At 39.0% G+C, this 14,338-nt stretch overlaps 2 protein-coding genes across 2 annotated transcripts; both read left to right on the forward strand.

Annotated features, from left to right (window-relative positions):
* Positions 1-511: 511 nt before the first annotated feature.
* LOC117914419 lies at positions 512-3,181 on the forward strand. The gene is made up of 2 exons (XM_034829767.1): positions 512-2,508; positions 2,659-3,181. The coding sequence occupies exons 1-2, from the start codon at positions 512-514 to the stop codon at positions 3,179-3,181; spliced, it is 2,520 nt and encodes an 839-aa protein (XP_034685658.1).
* Positions 3,182-8,223: 5,042 nt separating this feature from the next.
* On the forward strand, positions 8,224-11,707 carry LOC117915441. The gene is made up of 3 exons (XM_034831033.1): positions 8,224-8,341; positions 8,486-8,576; positions 11,261-11,707. Exons 1-3 carry the CDS (start codon positions 8,275-8,277, stop codon positions 11,394-11,396), a joined length of 294 nt encoding a protein of 97 aa, XP_034686924.1. The 5' UTR covers positions 8,224-8,274; the 3' UTR covers positions 11,397-11,707.
* The last annotated feature ends 2,631 nt before the right edge of the window (positions 11,708-14,338 follow it).

Below are 14,338 nucleotides of genomic sequence, written 5' to 3' on the forward strand. Positions count from 1 at the left end.
GTGGACCCGCTAGAGGCCGTCCGGATATTAAAAGATGGTGAGCGCTTTACGTATGTCAGTACCCTCCTACCATCAGCCAAGAGATTCGAACTTCAAAAGGTGCTCCAATAAAATTGTGATATCTTTGCTTGGGCCCACTCAAATATGCCTGGAATACTTCCAAACGTCGCATCTCACAGGCTCAACGTATTAGCCACTTCCAAGCCCGTTCGGCAGAAAATCCGACGATTCCATCCAGATAGGCAGAAAGTCATTCAGGAAGAAATGGAAAAATTATTGGAAGCCAGATTTATAAGGGAGGTGGAGTATCCGAAGTGGTTGGCGAACATAGTAGTGGTCCCTAAGAAGGGAGGAAAATGACGGGTATGCGTAGATTACACCAATCTCAATGACGCGTGCGTGCCCCAAAGATAGTTTCCCACTGCCACGAATAGATCAAATAGTAGATGCAACATCCGGCCATGAAATGCTATCTTTTTTGGATGCTTTCTCCGGATATCACCAAATTCCCATGGCTCCAGATGACGAAGAAAAAACCTCCTTCATAACTCCTCATGGACTCTACTGTTATAGAGTCATGCCATTCGGACTCAAGAACGTCGGTGCTACATATCAGAGGCTAATGACTAAGATTTTTAAGCCGTTGATTGGTGACATTGTTGAGGTGTACATTGATGATGTGGTAGTCAAAAGCAAAACTCGAAATGAACACACTCAACATTTGCAAAAAGTTTTTCACCTATTGAGAAAGTATGGCATGAAACTTAACCCAGCCAAATGCACATTCGGAATAAGTTCAGGAAAGTTTCTGGGATTTATGGTTACCCAAAGAGGAATCGAAGTCAATCCAGATCAGGTGAAAGCAGTCGCCAACATGCCTGCACCAACAAACAAAAAGCAATTGCAATGTCTCACTGGCAAACTCGTCACCCTCGGACGATTCATAGCTCGATTCACAGACAAGATGAAGTCTTTCTTCCTGGCGCTCAGAAATATCAATAAATCCGGATGGACTTCGAACTGCCAAAGAGCATTTGAAGAAATCAAGCGGTATCTCTCTCAACCTCCCATCCTAAGTAGCCCGCAACCTGGGGAAAGACTATACCTGTATTTGGCACTTACTGACTGGGCTGATAGCGCGGTCCTACTCCGCTCTTTGTCACCTCGAGAGCAAAGACCCGTATATTTTATCAGCAAAGCGCTCGCTGATGCAGAAACAAGATATTCAAGGATGGAACAAACTGCCTTGGCGTTACGCATGGCTGCTCAGAAGTTGCGTCCCTATTTCCAAGCTCACCCTATAACCGTGCTCACCAATCAACCTCTCAGGAATATTCTACATAAACCAGACATAACAGGCAGAATGCTACGATGGGCAATAGAGTTGAGTGAATATAGGATAGGTTGTCAACCTAGATTATCCCTGAAGGGACAAGTCATGGCAGACTTTATAGCAGAATTGCCTGAAGCACGTGCCCCGGATGAAGAATCAACACTGGGTGATTGGTGGTCTCTGTACGTTGATGGTGCTTCCCGCTCATCCGAATCAGGGGTGGGACTCCTCCTCAAAGCACCAACCGGGGAGCAACTGGAGCAATCCATCCGTCTGGATTTTCCCGCTTCAAACAATGAGGCGGAATATGAGGCCAACCTATCCGGATTAAACCTTGCAACCACCTTGAACGCCTCGAAAGTCAAAATCCATAGTGACTCCCAGCTTGTTGTGGGCCAAATACTAAAAGAGTACGAAACCAAGGATGAGCGCATGGCCAAATATTCATTGAGAGTACAAGAATCACTCAACCGGCTAGAAGAATGGATCATTGAGAAAATCCCAAGGGGGGATAATGTACAGGCTGACGCCTTGGCAGGAATAGCTGCATCATTTCCCGTGAAAGAGTCAACAATGCTACCGGTGTACGTTCAAACCACTCCCACCATTGCTGAACCATACATCTGCACTATAAACCCAAAGGAAGATGATTGGGCGGTTGACATTAGAATCTACCTACAAACGGGGACAGTGCCTGAGAATCTTAAGCATGCGCACAAAGTTCGGATACAAGCATCTCGCTTTACCCTGATCAGAGATGATCTCTACAGACGATCCTTCGGAGGTCCGTACCTTAGATGCTTGATCCAGCCGGAAATCCAGTATGTTCTATCCGAACTGCACGAAGGAGTTTGCGGGAACCACTCAGGGGGCAGAACCCTAGCGCACAGGGCGCATTCACAAGGATACTATTGGCCTACAATGAGGCAGGACGCAGTTATCCATGTCAAGAAGTGCGACAAATGCCAAAAACATGCGTCAATCCCGCATATGCCCGCTGAGATGTTAAACTCGGTAACAAGCCCCTGGCCTTTCGCACAATGGGGGATGGATATCATGGGACCCTTTCCCACTGCACCCGCTCAAAAGAAATTTCTGCTTGTTGCTACCGATTATTTCAGCAAATGGGTGGAAGCTGAAGCCTATGCAAGTATTAAAGACAAGGATGTCAAAAGGTTCGTCTGGAAGAATATAGTGTGTCGGTTTGGAATTCCTCAAGCAATCGTCACCGACAACGGCCCTCAATTTGATAACTCTGCCTTTAAAAGTTTTTGCGTAGAACTTCACATCAAGAATCTATATTCTACACCGTGATACCCCCAAAGCAACAGTCAAGCGGAAGCAACCAATAAAACCCTACTAAGTGCGTTGAAAAAACGATTGGAAAAAGCCAAAGGAAAGTGGGTAGAAGAGCTACCCGGCGTCCTATGGGCCTACTGTACCACACCCGGAAGGCCAACAGGAAATACCCCGTTTGCCCTTGCATACGGAACAGAAGTTGTCATCCCAACTGAAGTGGCTATGCCAACAGTCCGGACTGCTATCCAAGGCCAAAGAAATGAAGACAATAAGCTTGCAAGGCACTTGGATTGGGCGGATGAGGCAAGAGAAGCAGCATCCATCCGAATGGCCGCATATCAACAAAAGGCGGTTGCGTACTACAACAGGAAGGTGCGACCTCGAATTTTCAAGGAAGGTTCATTAGTACTTAGAAAAGTTTTTGAAGATACAGTTGAGAAAGGAGCCGAAAAATTTCAAGCCAATTGGGAAGGTCCTTATATGGTGTCAAAAGCCAACGAAAATGGATCATACCATTTGCGAACTTTAAGTGGAGCCCCTCTACTTTGACCTTGGAATGCAACTAACTTGAAGCAGTATTATCAATGAAAGAAAAATGGGCAAACAATGTGAATAAGTATATCTCATTAATAATTGTGAAATGTTATACAAAAAAAATCCGGACAACGGATACAAAAAGAAGTAGCAGTACAAATTACAAAAAGAAAAGTTTTCACTGGGAAGGCTTGCGGCGCAGTTTTTCCTCCTCACCCAGGGGAATCGAGGGGACATCTCGCTTGATACCGTGTTTCTTCATGCAGCAACGGTAGCCAAAAAAGTACATCTCGTCTACCTGCTTCTGATAATCCGCCTCGAGCTCCTCTTTGTGAGCAGCAAACTCAGCCTCGAGTTCCTGCCTTTGCACAGCAAATTCAGCCTCCAACTCTTCTTTTTGCGTTGATAAACACAACTGCAAGTCTTCTCTTTGTTTTTTCTCAATTGCTGCTTCCGTCCGGAACTGTCTCACCTCCCTCCTTAGCTGGGCCGACTCATCCTCCGCCTCGCACAGGCGGACATCTGTAGCTTCCTCAAGGCTCTTTACCTCTGCTAGCTCCAACCGAAGAGCTTCATTATCATCCTGGGACTTCTTCAAGGCCTCAGCACTCTCTTCAGAAGCCCTCCGGGTGGCGGATAAACTGGATTCAACCCGCTCCAATTTCAAGCGCAATTCATCTTCATTGCTCACGCGCTGAGAGACAAAGGCTTTCATGTGATCAGCAGTCCGCAGCAGGTCCGTAAAAAGGTTGCGATGTTGAACCATGCCGCGAATACCGCTCACCAGCTGCAAAAAGACCCACAAACAAATCAATTCAAAACCAGCCCTGGGAAAGACACGTCAATATGAAACTAAAACTTAGGAGAGATGAGTTATACCATTTCCGCCGCTTCGAACATCTTCATCGAAGGCAAAGTAATCTCTGAGCCAGAGGGAATTTGTTTCAGCATCTCTTGCAACTCCGCATAGCTACTAAAAGAGCTGGGGGAGGTGCAAGTTGCATCATCAACCGGATGCCCCTCTGACGGGATGTTTTGATGTGGCTCATCCCTCAGAACCGGACCTTCAACGATCGCGGCCGGCTGGATTTCCGGATGGGTCTCTTCGGGCGAACCCTCCTCCATAACCGGAACCGGGTCGATTGGATTTTTTTCTACCATCACTATCTCGCTCTCCGCCGGATGAACCTCCTGGGCAGATGAGCAACTGACCTCAATGGTTTCCTCAAAACGATCCTGAAGCCTTCCGCTGAGTCCAGACGTCAGGTCGCGAGCCGGTTGAAACATCTCCGCGAACACCTTCTTCATTGGTGCCCTCTTCAGGGAGGATGCCTTCTTCATTGGTGCCCTCTTCACCGGTACAAGAGCGCGCGCACTTGGTTCACCAGGGGGCAAACCTTGGTCTTCAGGAACTGTTTCTTCCATTGGAGGCACCAGAGGAGGCAATGTTTCACCACAAGAGGCCCCAGTTGCATCCTCATCCGGATGAGGAGAACCAGGCTGACACACGGAGGCCGCTTCCTCAGCCAGAAGCACAATCCGAACATCCGCTGCCATTGAAGGCCCCGAAAGGTTCAAGCCCGCAAGATGACCGAGGCCACTTGTAACGGAAAGCCGGAAGGGATTTTCTGGCTCTCTTATTTCTACTTCCTTTTCATAACCTATAGGGGGTGGTACAAACTCCTTCGGAGGAGTTGGCACCTTTATTTCTTTCCCCTTATCCAGCGTCTTCTTCTTCTTCTTTTTTACTGGGGCACCAGCAGGAGAAGAGGACGCAGGGCGTTTACTGTCGGGAGCCTTTCGTAGAGTTCCTTCCTGCCTCCTTTCCTCCCGGTCGCTAAGAAGTGCCTGACGAGCCTGGGCGTCCGCCTCGCGCGCTTCCACGTAGAAAGGAAGATCTTTGAGAAAGAAATGTTCTCCAGTCACCACCTCTTTGGGAAACCGCCTGGGGAGGATATTGAGTACATACGGCTGAGGCTCCCGGGTAACTGAACACAGATTCTGCGCGGAGAGAAGTGTTTCCCAATTTCTCTCATTCGTCGTAATCTCAAACATTTTGTTCAAACGGCTGAATGAGGCTTTTTCTACCCACTCCACCAGCTTCCCCCTCCTTTCCTTGCCTGCACCCAAGAAAATAAAACCAATCAATCATCTTACGAAGCAAATTTAACTTGCAATTACAAAAGAGCAAGAGACAACTTATTCTTACTTGGGTGCTTCAACGATCGATTGGGAGAGAATTGCTTGTCCGGATGCACTGACGAACCCGTTCATGCACCCGCAACAATCACATGTCCTGTAGCGCCCCCCTTAGTCGAATCAGGAAGGCCAGTCACCAGCTGAAGTGATGGAGAACTGGTGAAAAAACTGTAGATGTCGTTTTTTCCCTTCTTGATGGAGTAAACAAACAGTACCTCCAACAAGGACAAATCCAGGTTAAACAACATATCCAAGATGTTGCAACCCATCAACACCCGGATAATATTGGGATGGATCCTAGCCGGTGGAATCTGTGTATAGTGAAGAAACTGCTTGAAGAGGGAAGGAAGCGGAAAGCGAAGACCCGCGTTAAACTGCTCCTTAGAGAAGCAAATGGAATTATCCCCCGATTTGACAGTCGACACGGCATCGCCCTCTAACAAACGGATGGATACTTCATTTGGAATACTAAAACAATCTCGAAACTCCTTCTCGTTTAGAAGGTCAGTAGGGTTAGGTCGCCCACTTGAACTGCTTTGCTTGGCTGCACCAGTTGCCACTTTTCCCTTCTTTGAAGACATCGTGGATTACGTGAAACCTGCATTACAAGAAAAACCACAATCAGAGCGCATTCCAAGCGTGTCGCGTTGCAAAAACCCTAAACCCATGGACCCTAACTCGAAGACACCACTCAATCCCACCAGAAAAGCCATTTTCTCAGCAACATCACATTCAAAGAAACCTACGAATAACCCTCAAAATACATTGGAAACCCTTTGTCAACCTCCAGCGCAACACAGACTTCTTCAAAACCTCAAACCCCAACAAAAACCAACATATACCAACAGCTTCTACCAACCCAATCTATCCCAACAAAAGGACAAACAAGCAACATCGCAAACAACAAAGTGAAAGAGAAGAGAAGAGTGGAATAACAAACCTTGCAAGGATTTCTGGAAAAGTTGGAAAACCAGTTATCACGTCTTCGAGCTTGCTCTAAAGGATTTCTGGGAGCACTCAAGAGTCTGGAAAGGGAATGAAAAGTATCGACAGATGGTCCTGGGCCCCTATTTATGAAAGCGACGCCTCGAAAAACTCCCCCCAAACGGTAGGAAACATAATGGCACCAAGTTCTGAAGCAACATACCGTTTGGCACAATTTTCAAAAGTCAGCGCGCCTCATCAGCTTCCACAAACGAGAAAGCGCCACGTGTCATCATCGTCCAAATAAAAGAGAAATGATATAAAGGTAACATTTTTATCCCGCCTTTTCTGACGAAGCCAGACAGATGGTATAAAAGGGGGCATTGTGGGATCCCCACTAAAAAGTGCCACGCGTCTCTCTCCCTTTTGGCCACGCGGACGATCCCCCTGCGACGCGTAGCACTGCTGGTTCCACCCGGACGGAGGAATCATCGTTCATTCCACCAAGGATGTCTCACAGTCGCCATTATACCCGGGTGACATTCCACTCTATCCGGATATCTCATATCCGGATCTGGACAACGGTCCACCTTCTCCAAATATATCTCATCCGGCACCTTCCACCGGATGGGAAAGGGAAGACGATTCAACTTCCTCGGATAGACATGTCCGGTTACTTTAGTGACAGCACACCCGGACAGCATAGCTTGTTGAATATTCACATATTCACCGGATCCACTTCTGCCCACATATCAAGAAGATAACTCTGACAACACTGACGACCAAGTCCACTGAACTGTCACTCATCATCAATGCAAGATACATTCGACAAGACATTCCCAAATCTTCTCAAAGTTTCCTGACACACTCCCGATATTCAAGAAGTCATAAAATACGGCGACGTCCACCGCCTAAATCCCTTCCTGACAACCGTCTTCTGACACCAGAAATGTCATGATTGCTTTACCTATGGGCCACAATCATGACAATGGGTCCCACTAGCCAAGCAGTGTCATACTTTCTGACACTATATAAAAGAAGCTTCATGCAAGGAGGAGGTAAGTTGGCTATCCCTGAGGAAAAGAAGGTTAACTCTCTCAAGAAACAACCTGATAACTTGATCTCTTGATCCATGGCTGACAAAATCATTGGAGGGTGAATCCGGACATCCCGTTCGGATACCTTTTTGCAGGGAGAAGGAGGAATTGCTATTCTGTGTTAACCGAGATTTCACTGTTGTTGACGATCACTGTAGCGGAGGAATTTCGCCACCAACAAACATCTTTGAAAAAATATATAAAAGCCTCTCTAAATTAATCACAAATGGAGACTTGTGACCCGACTATCACAAAAAAGTTGTGAAAAGAAATAAATTATTCAACTTTTACTATCAAGAGAAAAATCTTTTTATTTTTTTATTTATTTAATATTCGTAATATATATATATATATATATATATATATATATATATATATATATATATATATATATATATATATATATATATAATTTAAATATAAGAGAATTATTATATAATAAATACGTCACCACACTTCATCAAGAAAGCACAACAAGATTAAAAATTAAAAATCCTAGGCAATTTAGACTCTAAAAAAATTATATTAAAAAATAATTCAAAATCTAGGAAGTTACTTCTCATGTTGAAATTATTTTTAAAAACTATAATTTAAAGTTTTCTCTTAAAAAATTATATTTAAAAATGTTTTTTAGAACTGTACTATTGTTTTAAAAAAAGAAAAAGAAAAAATCCTGGCTTCATTTGCTTTTGGACAAACAGCCGTATCAAATTCAAGCACGCTAGGTCTTCATGCGAACCACGTGCCACGTTTGGAACGCGGCTGGCGTCAAAAGCAGAAGGCGTGTAAAATTCAAATTTTTATGCGTCCGGTCACAAAAAAGGTTAAAAGACCCTCGGCTCGTAACCACATACAAGGAAGGAGAAAAAAACGGAAGGGAAGAGAAAAATGGCTGAAACGAACACCCTGGCATCTACCAGAAAATGGATCGTGGAGCACAAGCTTCGCTCTGTTGGTAAGCTTGTTTCAGATCTCATCTTTTCATCTCACTTTCTTATTCCAAAATTTTCATTATTATTATCATCGTTATTATTATTTTATTTTTTTAGGGTTTTGTTTTGGTTGTGATGTTTTTTATTTAAATTTTGAAATGTTGAAGGGTGTTTGTGGCTGAGCGGCATAGCGGGTTCGATCGCCTACAATTGGTCTCAACCCAACATGAAAACCAGCGTTAAGATCATTCATGCCAGGTACTCAGAATTTATTATTATTATTATTCTTAAATCATGGTCGTGCTGTGCTGTTTAGGTTCTATGTGATTTAAAAATTTATCAATTGATTTGTGGAGAAGAAAATGGGTAATGCTTTTTTGGGTTGCTCTGTTGAGGAAAGAAGAAAATTTATGAGAACCCAGATGAGGATTTGTGATTCATAAATGTATTTGGCTTGGTATTAGCCAGATTGTCTAATTTTCAGAATCATTGGTTGAGGGCTTTTCTGTAGTCTTTATATCTAAACATGCTATAAAAAAAAAACATTAAATAGCAATTAGATCATAAACGGAATTATGAACTGATTGGAAAACATACCTCCCGCCATTGCCATTCTACATGTTAAAATGGGTTTTGCTATTTTCGGGTTTCAGGTGCTTCTAAACCTTCACAATCTCCACTTAGATGGTGTTTTTGAAAACTGAAAAGAGATTGCAGGCTTAGGGTACCCTCCCGTTAGTGTTCTGCCTCGTTTTAAAAGACTCTCTCCATCACTGAGTCTACCTGGAACGTGCACAGAACATGGGGTAGTGATGTGAACGTGGTTTGGAGCATGAATCCTCGTTCCTAAATTGATGGAATGATGTGGACCACATTCCGAATCACGTCTTCGGTTTATTACCGAAGATGCAGGAGAAATAAAATCCCAACATTTTCATGTTGTCATCGTTTGAAGATAAATAAGATTGGAAATAGTATCTATAATGGTGCCAACCTTCAATGCTAACATGTCTACCTTGATGGTTTTAAGGTTCGCTTTGGATCATGGAAAACGACGGAAAATGGTGGGAAGGAAAGTAAAATAAAATAAAATAAAGGTTTAGGCTTGATTTTTTTTTTTTTCTCCTGCCCTTCTTCGATGTATTCCTAATGAAGAATTTGTATTTAAAAATGGTATAAGTTTTTAAATCATTTCTCTTTGTTTTGTGTTCCTTCTTATTTCCATGATTAAGGGAAAGAGGGAACTTGAGGTTGCTTCCTATTCTTCTTTCCTCTTCCTGCTACTTTCGACATCCAAATGGAGATTAGATGTGATCTTATCCATAAAAGAGCCAATAGAATCGATGATGTGATTGTTAAGAGAGTTCTTCCCTGATTTGGTTCCAGAATTTTGTGATAAACTTTATTATTATTTATAGAGATAAAATTTGGGGTGCAGTGTTATCCAGATATGAATATTTATTTCTTTCCTGGAGATACCACTCCCCAACAACAAAAGCACCTTTACTTCTCTTCTTCTCCAAATAGATGCCTGTGTAAGGTCACCACTAGGCACATAGTTGGTATCGTCACAACCAATCTACCACCTGCAATAGGACTTAGTAGATACCAATGAGTTAGAACCCAACATGAATGGAGCCAAAACCTGGGCTTATATACTGGAAACACTGTCTATAATAAGTATTCATGTTTATATTTCAAAGCCTTGTGATTCTGAAGATGCACAATTCCAATGACAAACTAGATCGAGGCTTAGGTGGCATTTGATAAAACTTAATACTTGATGTTTAATAACCTAAGATGACTTTGAGTTAAATCATGTTTAAGTTATTTAGTCATATTAAGTTATTAAGTTAATTTACTAAAATTCATTTTTAACTTTTAAGTTGAAAGATTAAGTTATTTTACTAAACATATTTGATATGCTTAATAACTTAAGTCATTCAATTTATAACCAAACACCCACTTAGTATTGGGAAATCAAAAACAAGTTTGGACAGAGATTGTGGCTAATCAAGTGGATTTGCAGTTTCAAATATTAAAGTAGCGAAGGCAGCAAAGGAGACTTTTGGTTTTTTCCATGCCACACAACCAAAATGTGGCATGAAGCATAATGTCAAGTAACCTGGATTAACTTGCTGTCATATTGTATCAAGAAAAGATGGTAATTGTGTGATATATATGCTATGGGAACCCAAATAGATATTTATAATCTCCAAATGACTTCGGGAACTAATGATCAGTTATCCTGTATGCAAGAGCTTTTCAAGCAAGTGAACCCTATGGAGAAGAAAAGCAGGAAGTTTGTCCAAACCAGCTGTTAATTTTAAGCCATAGACAGATCATTATTTTTATGCTTTGCCTTTTAACTTTGTTCTCCAGTGGGCAGGTTTGATTAAAAAAATGCTGGGGATACTTGTGGCAGGTTTTCCATGCTCATGTTAGACCTAATTCATTTAATTCTTATAAACATTCCATTCACTATATTCATTAAGAAGTTTCTGATGAGCGTGTGTGTTTGGTTTTAATATGTGCTGAGCTGATTCACTCAACTCTAGGTTTTGTTTTTCTGGTCAAGTACTGGAAAAGGGTATAAATTGTCAGGTGACCCTTTCTTTTGCTGAAACCATCAATCTCATCATTACATTGTCAGTGTTGTTCTGATTGATCTTATTTCTTCCGGTCAGGAGTCCATCTCACTTCATCTTCTTACTGCCATTGATTCCCCTCCTGGTTCTTTACATACTATGCAACATTCAGTAGTCACTTCATCTGCTTGAGTTTTGGGAATTTCTTTGTCAGGGAAAAAAATGCATGAAGCCCTATCTTTTTAAGAGTTTTATAACAATGTTTAATGCCGCCCTTTTATTCTCCTCGATTATGGAGTGAACAATGAATTTTATAAAAAAATACATGAACTTATTAGCTTACTCTTATTATAGGCTGCACGCACAGGCACTTACCCTGGCTGCATTGGCTGGGGCTGCAGTTGTCGAGTACTATGATCACAAAAGCGGGATAAAGGCTGATCGGTATGCAAAGTTCCTTGATATGGACACCCCTGCACACAAAGATTGAAGGAAGGACCTCATTGAGCTTACACAAATGCCGTTGACACGCATGTTTTTTTTTTGTTTTTAATGCAGTTGCCCCAACACTTAAAGGAATTCATGTATGTTATAGTTGGTAGGCATGCTTCAATTCTTTGAGAAGATGATGAGTTTTATGTCAGGGTTTTGGCAGTATGTTATTGCATAAGCAATTGGGGAAAGTTAGAGTAGGAAAATAAAAATGTGGATGGTAGTATGGGGCACGAGCTACTGGACACTTATACTCATTATTACCCATATCAATTAACAGTGATCACTCAATTTGGAGATTTAACTATTTGCTACGGACTTTTTATCTGTTTGCCTTCCACAGCATTGCATTACAGTTTAATGTTACAAAGGTATGAAATATATGCGATTCCCCATCTTCCCACCTCAAAGATGGTTGTGCAAGTCAAATGTTAATCATCTGGAATTGTGATATTCTCTTTTCTCTGCTGATGACAGGGTTTGGAGTTATGAAGGGTTTTTTCTTTTTGGTTTTAATAATAATTGCTTGCAGCATAGAATTGGGGTGTAAAGATCGAATTTATTAAATTCGTGCGAAGCGTAAAAGCGTGAGATGGGGAATGCAGAGTGCACCTTTGAGAGAAGGGACACTCTTGAACTCTTAAACTCGGGACAGACTCTATTATTAATTTACTATCCACCCTGTAATTAAATTAGGATTTTTGGTTTTTTTTTTATAACTAAATGATAAGAAAAAATAAAATTAGAATTTTTTTGGTTTTTTTATAATTAAATGAAAATAAAAGGGGAATTGAAAGTTAAAAGTTTTAGACTTAAATACTGAGTTGTTGGCGCTATCACGACTCCTGTTATTTTAATTATTTTAGGTGGCATAAAATATATTATTATTATTATTTTAATTATTTTATTCAAGAGTTTTGAGTAGTTATAGGCTTATAGCTCGCCTAAAATATATTTCAATTATTTTATATGGGAACGGTATATTATACAAACCTTTTTTTGGTTTATTTTGGCGGAAATTCGATTTTTTTTTTTATAATAATCTAGAATGGTAATTTATATTTAGGACTTAGTAAAACTGTTTTTTTATTAGCCTGCTAATGAAAATTTTGAAGAAAAAAATTAAATTGGTGAGAAATGTGTTTTTTTCCTAATTAAATTGGTAATTTGGTTTTTTTTTTTTCCCTTTTTTGCTTAATGTTAATTCCTCCTTTTTTTTAAATATTTTTCATTACCATTTTCCCTTTTTTTAATACTTTTTGAAAGTTTGGTTTTTGAATTTTTTTAAAAGAAAATGTGGAGAAAAAAGAGAGAAAAAATAAAATATTGATTTAAATTTAATAAAATAATATTTTATTCTACTTCAAACTCATTTTATTGATTTAAAATATAAGGTAAATAATTTGTATGTAAGGTTATTTGGATATGGGTAATTTTACTAAGAAATAACTCAGTTTGAACAATTTTAACCTTCTTTGTTTTGTCTGTTTTTAAAATTATCATATTCTCATTTAATTTATTGATTCCATCCTATATCACATTTATCTCTGCAATTTTTTATTTTTTAAAATATTTTGCATCCATTTTACTTTTTTGTCTTCTCTTTTATATCTCAAGCAACTCATTCTTGTTTCCATTTCAATATATTTATTTGGATTCAACTTTATTTAATACAAATTTAACAAATGTTAATTTCTCACTAAGGATGTTCATTGGAATGGTATTGAATTAAGTTTGGTTAATAAAAATCTTAATTAAGGTTAAGTTCTTCGACATATTTGAACTATAAGTTTTATTTATAAATAATTTAATTAAGATTAAGTTCTCATTTGAGTTACAAAGAATTTAATTATAATGACTTTAACTATGTCATTGTTAAAATTTATTTAGAAATAACTTAATCGGGGTTAAAGTTTTCATTTTGCCTAAAAAAACTTAATTAAGATCAAGTTTTTAATGAAAATGTTCATTTGAAATTAAATATTGTATCTTATCTAAAATAAAATGTGAGATTGCAAAACTCATTTTCACATTTTAGGAGTTTAAACAAAATTTATTTTATTTTTTAAAAAAGCTAAAATCTCACCACAAAAAGCTTCAACTAAAATTCCAAAAGAAAACATCAAAAAACCCCAATTAAAAATAATTGTAAAATATCTCAACTGTTGGGGTGCAACAATAACACTCTTAAGCCCTATAATAATTTACCAAAATAATGGTTCTCAAAAGGTATGATGTTGAATTTTATAAAAAAAAGTTTGATTTACTCTCACTAAATACCAATTGGTTTTTCATTGTGAGATGATTAAAGCCCAATTCAACATCAACTAAAAACAAGATAAAAAAAAAGTTAAAAACCTTAGCTAATATCCCATAAAAATAAAAAATTTATAATAGAATCTTACTACAAAAAACCTTAACCAAATTCCCAACATAAAACATCTATGAACAAACTCTAGAAATATTGTAAGGGCCCCTTAAGGAAAAAAAAAATTGTATTATTGAAGTTTAAATATAATTGCATATTAGTTTTCTTTACTGTTTTAATACTTAATAGAAATAAAATACTATAAAGATAAACAACTTAATATTTAACACTATTAAGTATTAATGTTCTATTTTAGAATTAAGTAAAAAAACAAACACCACCTTAGTTATTAACTAATCGAATATCCTTAATAAAAAAATTACTTTTGTGAAACTTGTAATAAATAAAATTTGATCCACATAAATAATTCAAATGAAAATAATGAATTGTTTGAGATAAAATAGTTATAAAACGTAGACAAATAATATAAAGATAAATAAAATAAATATAGATAAAAGTATTCTAATGAGTCATTTCCCAATAAAATTAATGATTATTTAATTTAAAAAAAATTAAAAATCTAAATTTAGAAATCCAAACCTTTTATATATATATATATATATATATATATA

This window comes from Vitis riparia, chromosome 5 (assembly GCF_004353265.1).
Source record: "Vitis riparia cultivar Riparia Gloire de Montpellier isolate 1030 chromosome 5, EGFV_Vit.rip_1.0, whole genome shotgun sequence".
NCBI classification, from domain to species: Eukaryota; Viridiplantae; Streptophyta; class Magnoliopsida; order Vitales; family Vitaceae; genus Vitis; species Vitis riparia.

Coding starts and splice junctions, on each gene's coding strand:
- LOC117914419 (XM_034829767.1), top strand. CDS start 512: ATGGCTCCAGATGACGAAGAAAAAACCTCCTTCATAACTCCTCATGGA. Junction 2,509..2,658: donor AAAGACAAGGATGTCAAAAG/GTTCGTCTGGAA, acceptor ATACCCCCAAAG/CAACAGTCAAGCGGAAGCAA.
- LOC117915441 (XM_034831033.1), top strand. CDS start 8,275: ATGGCTGAAACGAACACCCTGGCATCTACCAGAAAATGGATCGTGGAG. Junction 8,342..8,485: donor GCACAAGCTTCGCTCTGTTG/GTAAGCTTGTTT, acceptor GAAATGTTGAAG/GGTGTTTGTGGCTGAGCGGC. Junction 8,577..11,260: donor GTTAAGATCATTCATGCCAG/GTACTCAGAATT, acceptor CTCTTATTATAG/GCTGCACGCACAGGCACTTA.